The 13,503-nt window shown below is 58.8% G+C and overlaps 1 protein-coding gene across 1 annotated transcript; it reads right to left on the bottom strand.

Moving 5' to 3' along the window:
* Positions 1-11,158: 11,158 nt before the first annotated feature.
* NEU2 (neuraminidase 2) lies at positions 11,159-13,265 on the bottom strand. Its single transcript, XM_056121514.1, has 2 exons — positions 13,065-13,265; positions 11,159-12,088 (listed from the first exon to the last, which is right to left on the bottom strand). Exons 1-2 carry the CDS (start codon positions 13,263-13,265, stop codon positions 11,159-11,161), a joined length of 1,131 nt encoding a protein of 376 aa, XP_055977489.1.
* Between the last annotated feature and the right edge of the window lie 238 nt (positions 13,266-13,503).

Below are 13,503 nucleotides of genomic sequence, written 5' to 3'. Positions count from 1 at the left end.
GTGTATGTGTGAGTGCCTGTGTGTGTGAGTGCGTGTGTGTATGTATGATGAGTGTGTGTATGTGTGAGTGCGTGTGTGAGTACCTGTATGTGTGTGTATGTGTGAGTGTATGTGTGTATGTGTGAGTGCGTGTGTGTATGTATGAGTGTGTGAGTGTGTGTATGTGTGAGTGCCTGTGTGTGTGTGAGTGCGTGTGTGAGTACCTGTATGTGTGTGTGAATGCATGTGTGTACGTGTGAGTGAGTGTGTGTGAGTGAATGTGTGTATGTGTGAGTGCGTGTGTATGTGTTTGTGTGTATGCGTGCGCAATGGGGGTCGAGCCCCGGGTCTCACATACGAGGCATGTGCCCTACTGGTCCTCCTCTTCCTCTTCCATGAGATTCCCAGTCCTAGAGGATTAAGACCCCTCCTGAGGACCGGGCTGAATCCTTCCTCCCACCTCTCACACAGCCTCTCACCGTACCCGTGAGCTGGGGTGGGGACAGTTAAGGGCCTCAACGCACAAGTTTGGGAGGAGAAACGGTTCCTTAGCCGAACCCGCTCCCTGCCGAAATCCTGCCACAGCGAATCTCTCTGCGGCTCTGCGGGGACACGGTGCTAAGCGTCCAGCGATCCTCCGATCCTTCAGCCCACACATACGACACCGCACACGGGAGGTCCTTGTATTATGTCCACTTCGTGTGGCCGAGGAACTGAGGGCCAGAGAGGCTAGAGAACTCATGTAAGCCAGTGGCAAGCCAGTGGCCGACCCCAGCCGCCAGCTCGCAGCCTCCATGGACGTTAGTCCTCGAGCTGGACATGCCCAGCATTCAGGCTGAACACTACACTCCTGGTCCCGTTCCCCAGGTCCCTGCCGGAGGAAGCCCCCAAGTCCCCTGACCCCCTGCAATTATCTGGAGGAAGCTCATCACAGAAGCAGCAGTTCTGCCAGCCAGACTTTCAGAGGCTGACCCGAGGGTGAGTGTGGACAGCCGGGTCAGCGGGGATCCTGGTGGGTCTCTCACTCCTCTCTGCTCTTTCTTCTCCAGCTCAGAGGGCCCAGGACAGGCCACAGGCAGAGGTGGGACAGAGGCAATGAGCAGGAGGGGGCCCTCTCCTCCCATGGGCGTGGGAGTCAAGCCACCCCCCAAACTGGCACCCTGAATCCTGGTTCCTCTTCCAGGAACCTGGCGTGGTCTCCCTGGTGCTGGGAAGTCTCGCGGTGACTCCCTCCTGCCCAGAGCCCAAGTCCCAGACCCTCCCCGTGCCCACCCATCCCTCCCCATCCCCCACCCCCAACCCTCCCAGCCCCCTGCCGCCCACGTCTGTCCGCAGCCCTGGGAATGGGGGACATCCAGACATGACCGCTGACCTTCCTGCCCTGACCCCACCAGCACACCCAGCTCAGAGACCCCCCACCCACACGGCACCCACAGCCTCCACTTGCTCCAGGCCCTTCACAGCTCCCCCCAAACCTGTGGTCAGTGTTCTCTCACCTGGTGGGACTGGCCCCAGGGCACTGGGATGCACCCCCTACACTGGCCAGGGGCCACGCCTGGCCACTTCCTGTGACCTACACCCGTCCCAAGCTTCAACTTTTTCGGTCTTAACATTCTTTTTTTTTTTTTTTTTTTTGCTTTTTGGGTCACACCCGGCGATGCTCAGGGGTTACTCCTGGCTTTGCACTCAGGAATCACTCCTGGCAGTGCTCAGGGGACCATATGGGATGCTTGGAATCGAACCCGGGTCGGTCACGTGCAAGGCAAACGCCCTACCCGCTGTGCTGTCTCTCCAGGCCCAAAATTTTTGGTCTTAAGTATGCAAAACAGTCACTTCATGGTGCTCAACTCGGAGAGCCCCGGGTGACCCGTGGGCCAATCCCACACAGTCTCTCAGGGCTGGGGGGTCCCCTAAAGGGCCAGGATCTGCCCAGCTTCCACCGGCCCCAATCGGCTGTTAAGCAGATGACCTTCCCCAAGGTCGCTGGGGCGATAGGTCACCTTTCTTCCCCATCCTCTGCTCCCCCTAAACCTCTCCAAAGTCACCAGCCACTTCCTTCTCACAAGACACCAGGAGGTGTGACCTGCTGACACCCCCCCCTCCCCGCTGTGGATTCTGATTGGCCCCCTAGCTCTGTCTTCCTCCCTCCCTGTCCTGTTTTATACCCCCTCCCCGCAAGAAGCAATCAGTCATTCCATCAAGGAAATGGGTCTATGGAGGCTGTGTGGAAAAGCCAGTCTCTCGGAGAGCCTCAGGCGCCTTCCCTGACCAACAGCTGGCAGTGAGGCGGTGTGGGGGGCTGCTGGGAGGGGGTATGCAGCGGGGCGGGGTGCCCTGCAGATGGCCTCCATGCCCACACCCGCTCTGCCAGCCCAGTGTTTCCCCAAGCCTTTGTTCCAGAAAACACCCAATTCCCTGCCGCGGCATTTCCCCCACGTCAATTCCAAATCTGCCTTTCCAGCTGTTCCAGGCGCCTTCCAGGCTCCCTGCCCCCCCCACTTCCTGCCAGTGTGTGGGGGGGTCCCACCAAGATCCAGTTAGCGCCTCTGAATCTCCTGCACGACCAGCCAGTTCCCCAGCCCACCGGCCTGGCCACCGCAGTCAGGCGTCAAGCGACACCTTCACCCCACCCCCTCGCACCACCCACAGAGCCGTACAAGCTTCTGGAATCTACTTCCTCAGCTGCAGCCTCCTCTCGGGCCCGCCTCAGCGCTGCCCGGGCACTGCCTGTCCCTGATCCAGACAACCCGCCGCCCTCGGCTCCTCCGACTCCTTCCGGCTGCTTCCCCGGCCTCCACGGACCCCCGCATTTCTCCTCTCGGATGCAAAGCCCAGACTCTCCCCTGCTTCCACGCCTCAGCTTGGCCGCCTGTGCCCTTTGCCTGCTCCCTCACTGTCCCCTCTCACCACCCCAGCTCCTTCCTCCCGTTCACTTTCCGCTCACTCGCTCCCTCATTCATTCAACAAACCATGCTGGGGCCACTCCCTGGCACGGATGTTGCCCGGTACCCCAGGGACACAGCCGGGAGCGAGATACCCCCACCCCAACCCCCAGAGAGCACAGCTATGCTGGGATGCTCCGACCTACACCCACCCCCCCAAACAACAAACAGTTACCCCTGCCCCGGGACTGTACACTGCACCTGTCGGGGTCCTGGCCAGTCGACCCAGGCACACTGGAGTATGATCCCCCTGGTCGCCAGATTTACTCCCTATAGGAGAGGGAGTGGGCAGGAGAGAAGCCTCTGCCCGGGTCCTCTGCACACCGTGGGCTCCAGCTGCCACAGAGAAAGAACCACGCGGAGAGTGATGGTCAATCAGCAATCCGTTCATTAGCGCTCACACAGGGGTTTCAATACAGCCATTTCGGGGCAATCCATGTGTATCACGTTTACCTCGTCTGGCTCTGTAGAGATGTTAGTTAATGATTTACAACTCCCGCTCTCAGGGCCGGATGTATACCAGCTCAGGCAGATGGTAAATGTTGTGTCCTCATCCTCAACCAGAGAGCCTACCTGTGTGGCGTGCTGGAGCAAGCCCCTGGGCCCCTGTAAACAGGGCCAGCCAGCTCTTGCGTTCAGGGGCAGGGGGTTTGGTCAAAGTCTCAGGCTGGGTACTGAGACCCCAACAGCGTCCCCACATCAATCAGAGTCGGAGCGCTTCCTTGGATCAGGAGTGGGGGAGAGGGCAGGCGGGAACCTGGCCTCCCAGCCTGCTCACTCACCAGCTTGTCAAGTTCATGAGTAGCTGGCTGCAGCCGGCCTCCACGCCTTCCTCTGTGGCTGGCTTGGTTTCAAAGCCCCCAGCGTGGCACCCAGTGATGAAGGAAAGAGCCCCCCCTCCACCTCCTCCCGCCCGCGCATCTCCCACACAGGCCCACACCAGTGGGCAGGAGCTGCCCAGAACTGACCCTACACAAGCACGGTGGATGGATGGCCTTGAGGGGGTCCGAGTCTCGCTCTGTAACCCTGGCAACATGGGCACACCCCCCAGATGTGCTTATGTCCTTGAGGCGGCCCAGACCCGACTCTGTAGAATAGCCTGCTTGGGAGTCTCCGCTTCTGTCCTCTCCTGCCAGCCGCCCGCAAAAGCCCAGTCCCCCCGCAGACGCTCTCTCGCCCCTGGTCTAAACCTGGTTCTGGGGATCACTGGGCTGCTAGCGTCACAAAATGGTGTTTCCCCACTCCTCAGGGCGTGCTGTGATTTTTTTCACTGGCCTTTGGTGGGAGTTTCTGCAACGCTAACACGCCACACGTGGGTGACTGTCTTCCGGTCCTTCCACAGGAAACGTGTTCCGTGCGTTGGCGTGTGGGAAAGTAGGTGTGTGTTGAACACCCATGGCCTGCAGATCGAAGGGCACACTTGTGGACGGCACAGACAGATCTAGAATGGGTTTTTGTACGTTTTAGGACTGCACCCGGCAGTGTTCAAGGCTTATTTATTTATTTATTTACTTGGCTTTTTTGGGTGACACCCGGCGATGTACAGGGGTTACTCATGGCTCTGCACTCAGGAATCACCCCTGGCGGTGCTCAGGGGACCATATGGGATGCTGGGAATCAAACCCGGGTCGGCCGCGTGCAAGGCAAATGCCCTCCATGCTGTATTATCATTCCAGCCCCTCAAGGCTTATTTCTGGTTCTGTGCTTTGGGCGTCCCTCTTGGCTGGGCTCAGGGGACCAGATGGGATCCAGGGGATTGACCCCAGATCGGCTACGTGCAAGGGTAGAATGATAGCACCTGCTGTCCTATCCCTGCAGCCCTGAAAGATCTAGAATGAAGAAAAAGGCCCCACCCAGGAAGTGAGGGGGTCAGATCCCAGCAGTGAGGGCGCCTCTGCCCACAGTGCCCCCCTTTAGGCGTGGAGGGAAAGGAGCGCTCACACGGGGCTGGGTCCCGCCCGCCTTTGCAGGGGACCTTGGATTTCTGGTCCAAGTTGGGGTCAGAAGGCAAGAGGCAGCATCTCAGGGCCCGGGTTCCTTGCGCAGGCCAGGAGGACAAGGGTGAGGCAGGAGGGAAGATGATTTGGTGGCCAGAGCTGAGCCCACCCCCTTCCCCTACCGCAGGGTGTTCAGACTGAGATGTGCCGATGACCAGGGCCAGGGCGAGACTCTGAGAATTTTGGTCCCTGCCTGGCGGGATCTGGAGGCCTCCCTGGCCCTCACGGGGCCTGTCCAGAGACTGGACTCAATAAGACGACCAGGCTGCTTCCTTCTGTGCGGGCCAGGCCACGTTCCGGCTGTTTGTGTGGACCCATGTCCGAGAGGGGACCAGCTTCCGCCAACCATGGCCAGGGTTGCAGAGTGAGGCCGGCCCTCCCACTCAACCTGCTCTGTGCCACACTGAGCTGTCCTGTCCACCGGCCTAGCCCCCAGTGTTCAAGGGGTTCCTCCTGCGAGCCTGTGTGGGGAGAGGTTGGCCCAGGTGACGGTCTTTCTTTTTTGTTTTATTTTATTCATTAAAATATATATATATAAAATAAACACTTTAAAAATAAATAAATATATATACATTATATTTCTTTTATTTAACACCATGAGATACACAGTTACAAAGATGTTCATGGTTTTGGGTTTCAGTCATACAATGTTCCAACATCTGTCCCTTCACCAGTGTACATTTCCCACCACCAATGTCCTCAATTTCCCTCCCGCCACCCCCCACCCCAGCCCCCAGCCTGCCTCTGTGGCAGACACTTTTCTTCTCTCTGTCTCTGTCTCTGCCTCTCTCTCTCCCTCCCCCCTCCCCTTTTTGTGCATTCATGTTTGCAACACAGTTACTGAAAGATCATCATTCCCCCACTTCCTTCCTCTCTGGGTTCCATCACACACACACACACACACACACACACACACGTGTGTGTGTGTGTATAAAACACTCCTGAAATGCACACACATGCACAAATACATGGGCTGACACCGATATTCGCCCAGCGACACCCTTCCATGTACAAACATGACGAGTCTACACGTTCCATGGACACAGAGTACACTCAGTACACACGCGCGCACACACACACACACACAAACACGCATGCATGCTCACACATCCACCTGTGCACACAGTCACTCAGGCCATGCACACACGCCCGCATGCACGCAATCACGCAGCAACAGTCACATCCTGCTTACACGTGTGCTCACAGGCAGGCCCGCGTGAGCTCAGTCTTCCAAGCCCCCCCCCCACGCCAACCCCCATGTGGCACTGCCAGCCCCGAGCGGCCCTGTTGTGACAGGTGCCAGGGCCGGCTCCCTGCATGCCGGGGCCGAACTGCTTCTGTGTTTGCTTCCAGCAGAGCAGACCCAGGACGCATTCCCCTGCATTTTTGCTCGCTGCCCCACCGGGCAGATGAGGGGTCCCTAAGAGGTGGGTTCACGGTGGCACGGTTGGAGTTCGTCTGTTGGTCCTGTCTGAGGGCACACAGTCTGGTAGAAAATCAGTTTCCCCAAATGCTCCCACTGTCCCCTGGAGGGGACCCGGGAACAGCAGAGGACACGGGTGGAAAAGCCGGTGGGAGCCGGGTCAGGCTGGGCGCGGTGAACGTTGCTGGGTGAAGTGAGTCTCTTGGTTTTGACAAATGTACGAGTTATGTAAGATGGTAACATTTGGGGGATCTGGGGGGCACACGCGAGCACTCCTACTAGCTTTGTAATTTTCCTGCGAATCTAAAATTATTCTCAAAAAAAAGTTTAAAAATTCCACTCCAAATCTTTTGTGTTTCCCTTTTTTTTTTTTTTTTTTTTTTTTTTGCAGGGCTGGTGATTAAACCCAGGGCTCCACCAAACACTTACCTCCGAGGTGGCGATGGTCAAACCCCCGAGACTGGCCAGATTTGGAGGCTTAACTAACAACCCCCAGGCTTCGGCTGACCTTGTATGTGTTGTTGCGTTACTTTATGGTGGTGTGTGTGTCTCCACACCGTCCATCTGTACGGCTTTGTGAACTTATTTGTTATTATCTAGTTCTTACTTTTGGAGTTCGATTCCTCCGCCCCTCTCGGAGAGCCTGGCAAGCTACCGAGAGTATCTCGCCCGCACGGCAAAGCCTGGCAAGCTCCCCGTGACGTATTCGATATGCCAGACACAGTAACGAGTGTCACAATGGAGACGTTACTGGGCCCGCTCGAGCAAATCGATGAACAACGGGAGGACCGTAACCATGACTGTGACTTTTGGAGAAGCCGGCAGGCTACCGAGAGTATCCTGCCCGCATGGCAGAGTCTGGCAAACTCCCCGTGACGTATTCGATGTGCCCAAACCCAGTAACAATGATGGGTCTCATTCCCCTGACCCCGAAAGAGTCTCGAATGTGGCACTTGCTAAAATCTCAGGGCTAGGACGAATGGAGACGTTACTGGTGCCTGCTCGAGGAAATCGATGAACAACAGGATGACAGTGAGACAGTGATTTGTTGTTTTGGCTTGGGTTGGGTTGGGTTTTCAGTCTCACCCGGCAATGCTCAGGGTTTACTCCTGGCCCTGCACTCACTTCAGGCAGGAATCAGGGGACCCTACGAGGTGCTGGGGATCAAACTTGGGTTGGCCGCGTGCAAGGCGAGAGTCCTCCCCTCTGTGCTCTTGCTCCAGTCCCAAGTTGTGAACTTTTCCAGGCAGCAGAGCAAACAGTGACCGTTCCCAGCTCCCAGAAGTCTCTTCCTTGCTCCTTCCTGGAAGAGCCCTCCTCTCCCCGAGAAATGACCCCCTCATGACTCATTTACCACCCATCACCTTTGCCTTGAGCTTCATATAGATTGGATCATAAACTCAGGAGACCCTTCAACCCAAGGCCTGGAAGTTGCCGGCAGCATTCAGCAGCAAGTTAACCCTTTCATTACTATGTGGGGCCCAACGTAAGAATCCTCCACCCCCAACAAGGGAGGGCCAGAGAGTTAGCACAGGGCCTGAGGCTCTGACTTTACATGCGGCCCACCCCTGTTCAATCCAGGGCACCTCCTGTGTCCCCCCTGGGAAAGGCCAACACTCACTCCTGAGCACAGAGCTAGGAGTAGCTCCAGAAACACAGAAGTGCCTGTCCTCTCATGTCTTCACCAGCACATGCCCCTCCCCTCCCTTTCTGATATATGATTCAGGGGGTGTTCCCCGAGGGCCGAGAGTCGGCAGCCTGTTGCCTGTCTTGGGTCAGCCTGAGAGACTATTCTCTGCTTTTGCTGTGTAAGAGTTCCTCTTTTACAGTTATTATTTTTTTTTTTTTGCTTTTTGGGTCACACCCAGCGATGCTCAGGGGTTCCTCCTGGCTCTGCACTCAGGAGTTACTCCTGGCAGTGCTCGAGAGACCCTATGGGATGCTGGGAATCGAACCCAGGTTGGCCGCGTGTATGGCAAACGCCCTACCTGCTATACTATCACTCCAGCCCATAAAATTAATTTTTTTTTTGTTGAATCACCATGAGTAAGAGTATTACAGAATTGTTCATGATTGCGTTTCAGTGATACAATATTCCAACACCCATCCCTCCACCAGTGTAATTTCCCAGCACAGTGTCCCCAGGATCCCTCCTGCCCCTTCAAGCCATGCCCCACCCCAGCCTGCCTCTATCACAGGCCCTCTCCTCTCTCTCCCTCTCTCTCTCTCCCTCTCTCTCTCCCTTTCTCTCTCTCCCTCTCTCTCTCCCTCTCTCTCTCTCCCTCTCTTTCTCCCTCTCTTTCTCCCTCTCTCTCCCTCTCATTTTGGGCACTATGGTTTGCAATACAGATGCTGAGAGGTTATCATCTATATCCCTTTACCTGCTTCCAACACTCAGACCTTGTCCAGAGTGATCATTTCCCCCTAGTACTGTCCTAAGGGATCCTCCTCACAATAGCCAGAAGCTGGAAACAACCTGAGTGCCCGAGAAACAGACGACTGGATAAGGAAACGATGGTACATCCACACAATGGAATACTATGCAGCTGTTAGGAAAAATTCAGTCATGAAATTTGCCTATACATGGATAGACCTGGAGAGTATTGTGCTGAGTGAAATGAGTCAGAAGGAGAGAGACAGATAATAATGTCTGCATTCATTTGTGGGATGTATTAAAAAAAATAAACAGTATGGTACTAATATCCAAAGCCAGGGAAAACGGGCCAGGAGGACTGGTCAATAGTTGGTCAGTGGTGTGGGGGTAGGTGTGTAAGAGTTCTTTACACTGTCTGGAGGCCCTGGACTGGTCAGTGTTTTTCTGAGAGCGCCGGGCTGTCTGGGCCTCTCTCTCCTCGGGAAGCCTCTGATGCACGCGGCATCTCCGCCCTCCCCAAGCCAGTCAGCTCACCGCACACACACTCACACCAGGACAACTCCGGGGTGTTTGGACACTTGCCCGGCCCTCGAAGCTTAGAAGCTCCCTGGGGACTTTCCGAGCGCCTTGAGCTTGGAAATGTGGCATCTGGGAGAGTGGCCTTGGCTGGGTGGAAGCCCGACAGCCTTCCGGCTCAGGAACCCTCTCGAGACCCCAACCAGACGAGCAGCCCCCTGAGCCCGCCCCCCCTTGGACTTGGCTTCTTACACCTCTGGGCTTGTGGATGGTCCCCCCTCCCCCAAGTGTAGCTCTTAGTGCACTTATTTTTTTTATTATTATTTTTTTGGGGGGGGGTCACACCCGGCGATGCTCAGGGGTTACTACTCCTGGCTCATGCACTCAAGAAATACTCCTGGCGGTGCTCGGGGGACCATATGGGATACTGGGAATCGAAACCGGGTCGACCATGTTGGCTGCGTGCAAGGCCAACGCCCTACCTGCTGTGCTATTGCTCCAGCCCCGCTCTTAGTGCATTTAAACACGTGTTTATTCTCCCTCCCTTCGTGTGGCGGCTGCGGCTGTCTCACGGGGTTCACGCTTGGCTCCGGTGCACGTGGGCAGTGCTGGGGATCCAACTCTTGGCCTCGAGTCTACAAGGCGAGTGTGTGGCCACCGAGGCCTGCTGGTCCTGTCCTGGTGCCGCTGTTGATAGTGGCCTCCTTTCAGCCTGTCCCAGGTTGGACCCCACGTTCTCACCCCCCAGCGCCCACAGCGAGCTTTGTGGGGTTTGGAGCCCCCCAAGTATAGGGGCTTAAATTTGCATCCCAGCAACGGCCAGACCCCAACTTCTCACGCCACCAGCTGGATTTGGGGAAACACCAGAAGCAAGCGAGCACCCTGCCTGGACAGTCCCACTGTCCGCTCGGCCACTCACCTACACCCAGCCCCCACATGCCTGGTCCCGCCATCTGCGTCCTCCGAGATGCCACTGGACCCACGCCCCGTGGGACAGAGACCCCAGGACCCCAAGTCAGACCCCTCCCACACAGTCTCCTAGCCTTGTCGGTGAACAAGACCCGTACCCTGTCCCCCCACAATGAGACGTCCCTGTCATCATGAAGGGGCCCCCGCAGCTCTGTACCCCAAACTCCTCCAGGGGCTGTGAGGGGCACACACAGCACCCCCAGAGCAGCCGGGAAGAGCCAGAACAGCCAGATTCTGAGTGCAGCCTCCAGCCCCAGAGAATTCGCTGCTGGAGGAGCCAGTCACAGTGGCCTGGGGACAGCACAGGGTGGACAGGAACCCCCACACTCTCACCCTCCTCGCTGACTCGGCCCCTGCTGCTGCCCGGAGCCTTACAGAGGACATGTGTGCACAGACACACATAAGGGAGCGCACAGACGCATACACAAACATGCAGATAGACACACACGCACAGAGGACACACTCACATGGGCACACACGGACACACCATCTACACACACACACATAGAGACACACACACAGGACACGCTCACATGAGCACACACGGACACACCATTTACACACACACATAGAGACACACACAGGACACACTCACATGGGCACATACGAACACACCATCTACACACACACACATAGAGACACACACACACAGATTCACTCAGCCACACCCTTGCACACAAGCACCCCACTGGGGTCTCAGCCTCCCCAGGGCCCACGTCACTCTGCAGAGGCCGGGGTGCGACCCACGGGGGATTCCCCATGGTCAGCGCCCAGCAGCATAACATGAGACCAAAGCGCTGCACAGAGGCCGCTGGCCAGGGAGGCGGCCACCACTCTGTCCCTCCAGGACCCCGAGACCAGGCTTCCAGAGTTCTGTGCCAACACAGGCCCTCGGGGGAGCCCCAAGGAAGCCGCAGAGGTGGCAGCCCCCCGAGGAGCAGGGCATGGGTGGGCACAGCTAGGCTTCCTCAGGGAAAGCCTGCTTCAGGGTGAACAGCAGGAAGACAATCTCCTCGTAGTCACGCGATTCGTACAGGCACCCGAAGAGCGGGGAGCCGTCGGGGCCCGGGCCCAGGCTCTGCACGTCCGAGTAGGCGCAGCTGCCCGTGGCCAGCAACGTGGGCCCCAGCCAGGCGGTGGGCGCTGGGGGCCTCTTGTTGAGATACACGCCCAGGTCGTTCCTCCCATGGGGGTCAGCGGGGTGTGTGTAAAGCAGCCAGCTGCCAGCCGCACCCCGACCCCCGCGGGGGTTGGGGAAGGCGAGGACACTCCCGTGGCAGCCGTGCGGGGGCTCCACCAGCGCGGCCACCGCCTGGGCCTGCTGGAAGGTGTGGCCGCCGCTGGCACTGTGGGCCTGCACCCGGCGGCCCACGGTGCTCCTGGCATTAAGGTATACCAGCCTCCGGGCGCTGCGCCCCAGCTCGGCCACCTGGCACTCCAGCGTGTCGGGGGCCACGAAGTCACCCTGGTGCCACGTGTGGCCATGGTCGTGGCTGAGGAGGCAGAAGGCCCAGGGCGACGGCCGCTCCCGGTCCGGCAGGTTGCGGTAGGCATAGGCGGGCACCACCAGGGTCCGCGCGGCGTCTGTCAGCTGCAGGCAGTGGCCGGGGCCCACCGCGAAGGTGGCCCAGTCCTGGGGCGCCCGGCCCAGCGCGACGTCCGTCAGGTCTCGGGCCTGGCTCCAGGTCCGGCCGTGGTCGCTGCTGGTGGCCAGGCAGAGGCGGGCCGCATTCTCTCTGGTGTGCAGCTGGTGGTGTTCAGACACCTGCCCGGGCACGGCGATGAAGAAGAGGAGCAGCATGTCTGTGACCTCGTCGTATAGGGGGCTGGGGTTCATGGACCGGTGGCCGTCCAGCTGCGCCCTGGTCACCGTCTCCTGAGCCTGCCACTGGGGGAGCGGAGGCAAGAGGGAGGTCAGGGCTGGACGGCGGGGCCTCCCCCACACCAGCCCCTGGCCACCGGGGTCCCTGATTCAGGTCCCACCGTGGTGGTCAGACCCTCCTAGCTTTTTCCTGGCCTGTCTAATTGGCCGCCCCACTCTCAGCCAGCCAGGCCCTGGCAGGACACTCGTGGGACAGGCTGGGGCCAATCACCTCCCACCACAGCCCTTCAAACTTCATTGATACATCCCTGGGACAGTGCCGGGGAGCAGCGAGGTCTCCCGCCGAGCTGGTCACGCCAAGCCCGGGCAGTGACCAGTGCCAAGGCTGAGAAGCTGCTTCCACAGGGCCCCGTCCAGATGCAGGGGGGAGGAGGTTTCTTGGTGCCATCACCCCCCCCACCTTTGTGTTTTTGGTTTTTTGGACCTCACCCTACGGTGCTCAGGGCTTGCTCCTGGCTGTGTGCTCAGGGGTCTCCCCTGAGGCAAGCGTGCCCCCCTCTGGACTGTCGCTCCAGCCCCTCTTGACACCCCATTATATCTGAGATTGGACCACGAGAAGCCCCAGTGGGGTGGGCTAGGGGAGGCTGGGGACCCCAGCTCTGCTGAGTGTGCCCTTGAACCTGAGTCCATCTCCACAGCCAGAGTGGACACCGTGGGGGGCAGTGGCGATAAGGAGGTCAGGCAAGTTACAGGAGGGTCAGCACCTCCAGATGAGGGAGGTGGGCATCGAGGTGGGTGTGGGAGCCCCGTGACACCCCCACCCCCCGCTTCCTTTACAAACCCCCTTTCCGGGACGCAGAGAAAATTCTCAGACCCTCCTGCCCTCCCTGTGTGTCCACCCAGGTTGGCCACCGCTCACCCGGGACGCCCCCCCCCCCAGAAAGTCCCGGGCTCCCTCGTGGATCCTGGGGTGAATCTTGGGGGGTCCAGTGAGCTGGTCCCCAGATCCACGGCTGAGCGGGGTGGCCCGAGGCTACCTTACCTGGACGTGCTGGCCAGCCGCGTCCAGCTGTCCCCTGCGCAGCACGATGACCTCGGCGTGCTCGTCCTTCTTGCTGGTCCGCCTCTCGGCGAAGGCCAGCAGGGTCCGGCGTGTGGGCAGGAAGAGCAGCGCCGGGATGCGGTAGGCGCGGGCCCCTGCCTGGAACAGCGACTCCCTTCCCAGCACGGGGCACGACGCCATGCTGTGGGGTGGAAGGGGGGCTGAGGTCAGCACGTGGGTGTCCCCCCTCTGCGCCCCCCACCCGCACGGGGCCCAGCGGGCCTCCCCGAGGAGTTCTGGAAACGAGCACATCTCCAGAGCGTGGCTGTGCGGGGCTTTTGTTGCTTTGGCCAAACTTCCTGGTCGATGAGCCCTAACGGGTGTGTGTGTGTGGGGGGGTGGGGGACACTCTCTCCAAGGCCCCCCGGCTACCAGCCGC

Source organism: Sorex fumeus, unplaced genomic scaffold (assembly GCF_029834395.1).
Source record: "Sorex fumeus unplaced genomic scaffold, SorFum_2.1 ptg000005l, whole genome shotgun sequence".
Taxonomy (NCBI): Eukaryota; Metazoa; Chordata; class Mammalia; order Eulipotyphla; family Soricidae; genus Sorex; species Sorex fumeus.
The sequence above is the reverse complement of the archived record's forward strand: the minus strand, read 5'-3'. Positions and strand labels throughout refer to the sequence as shown.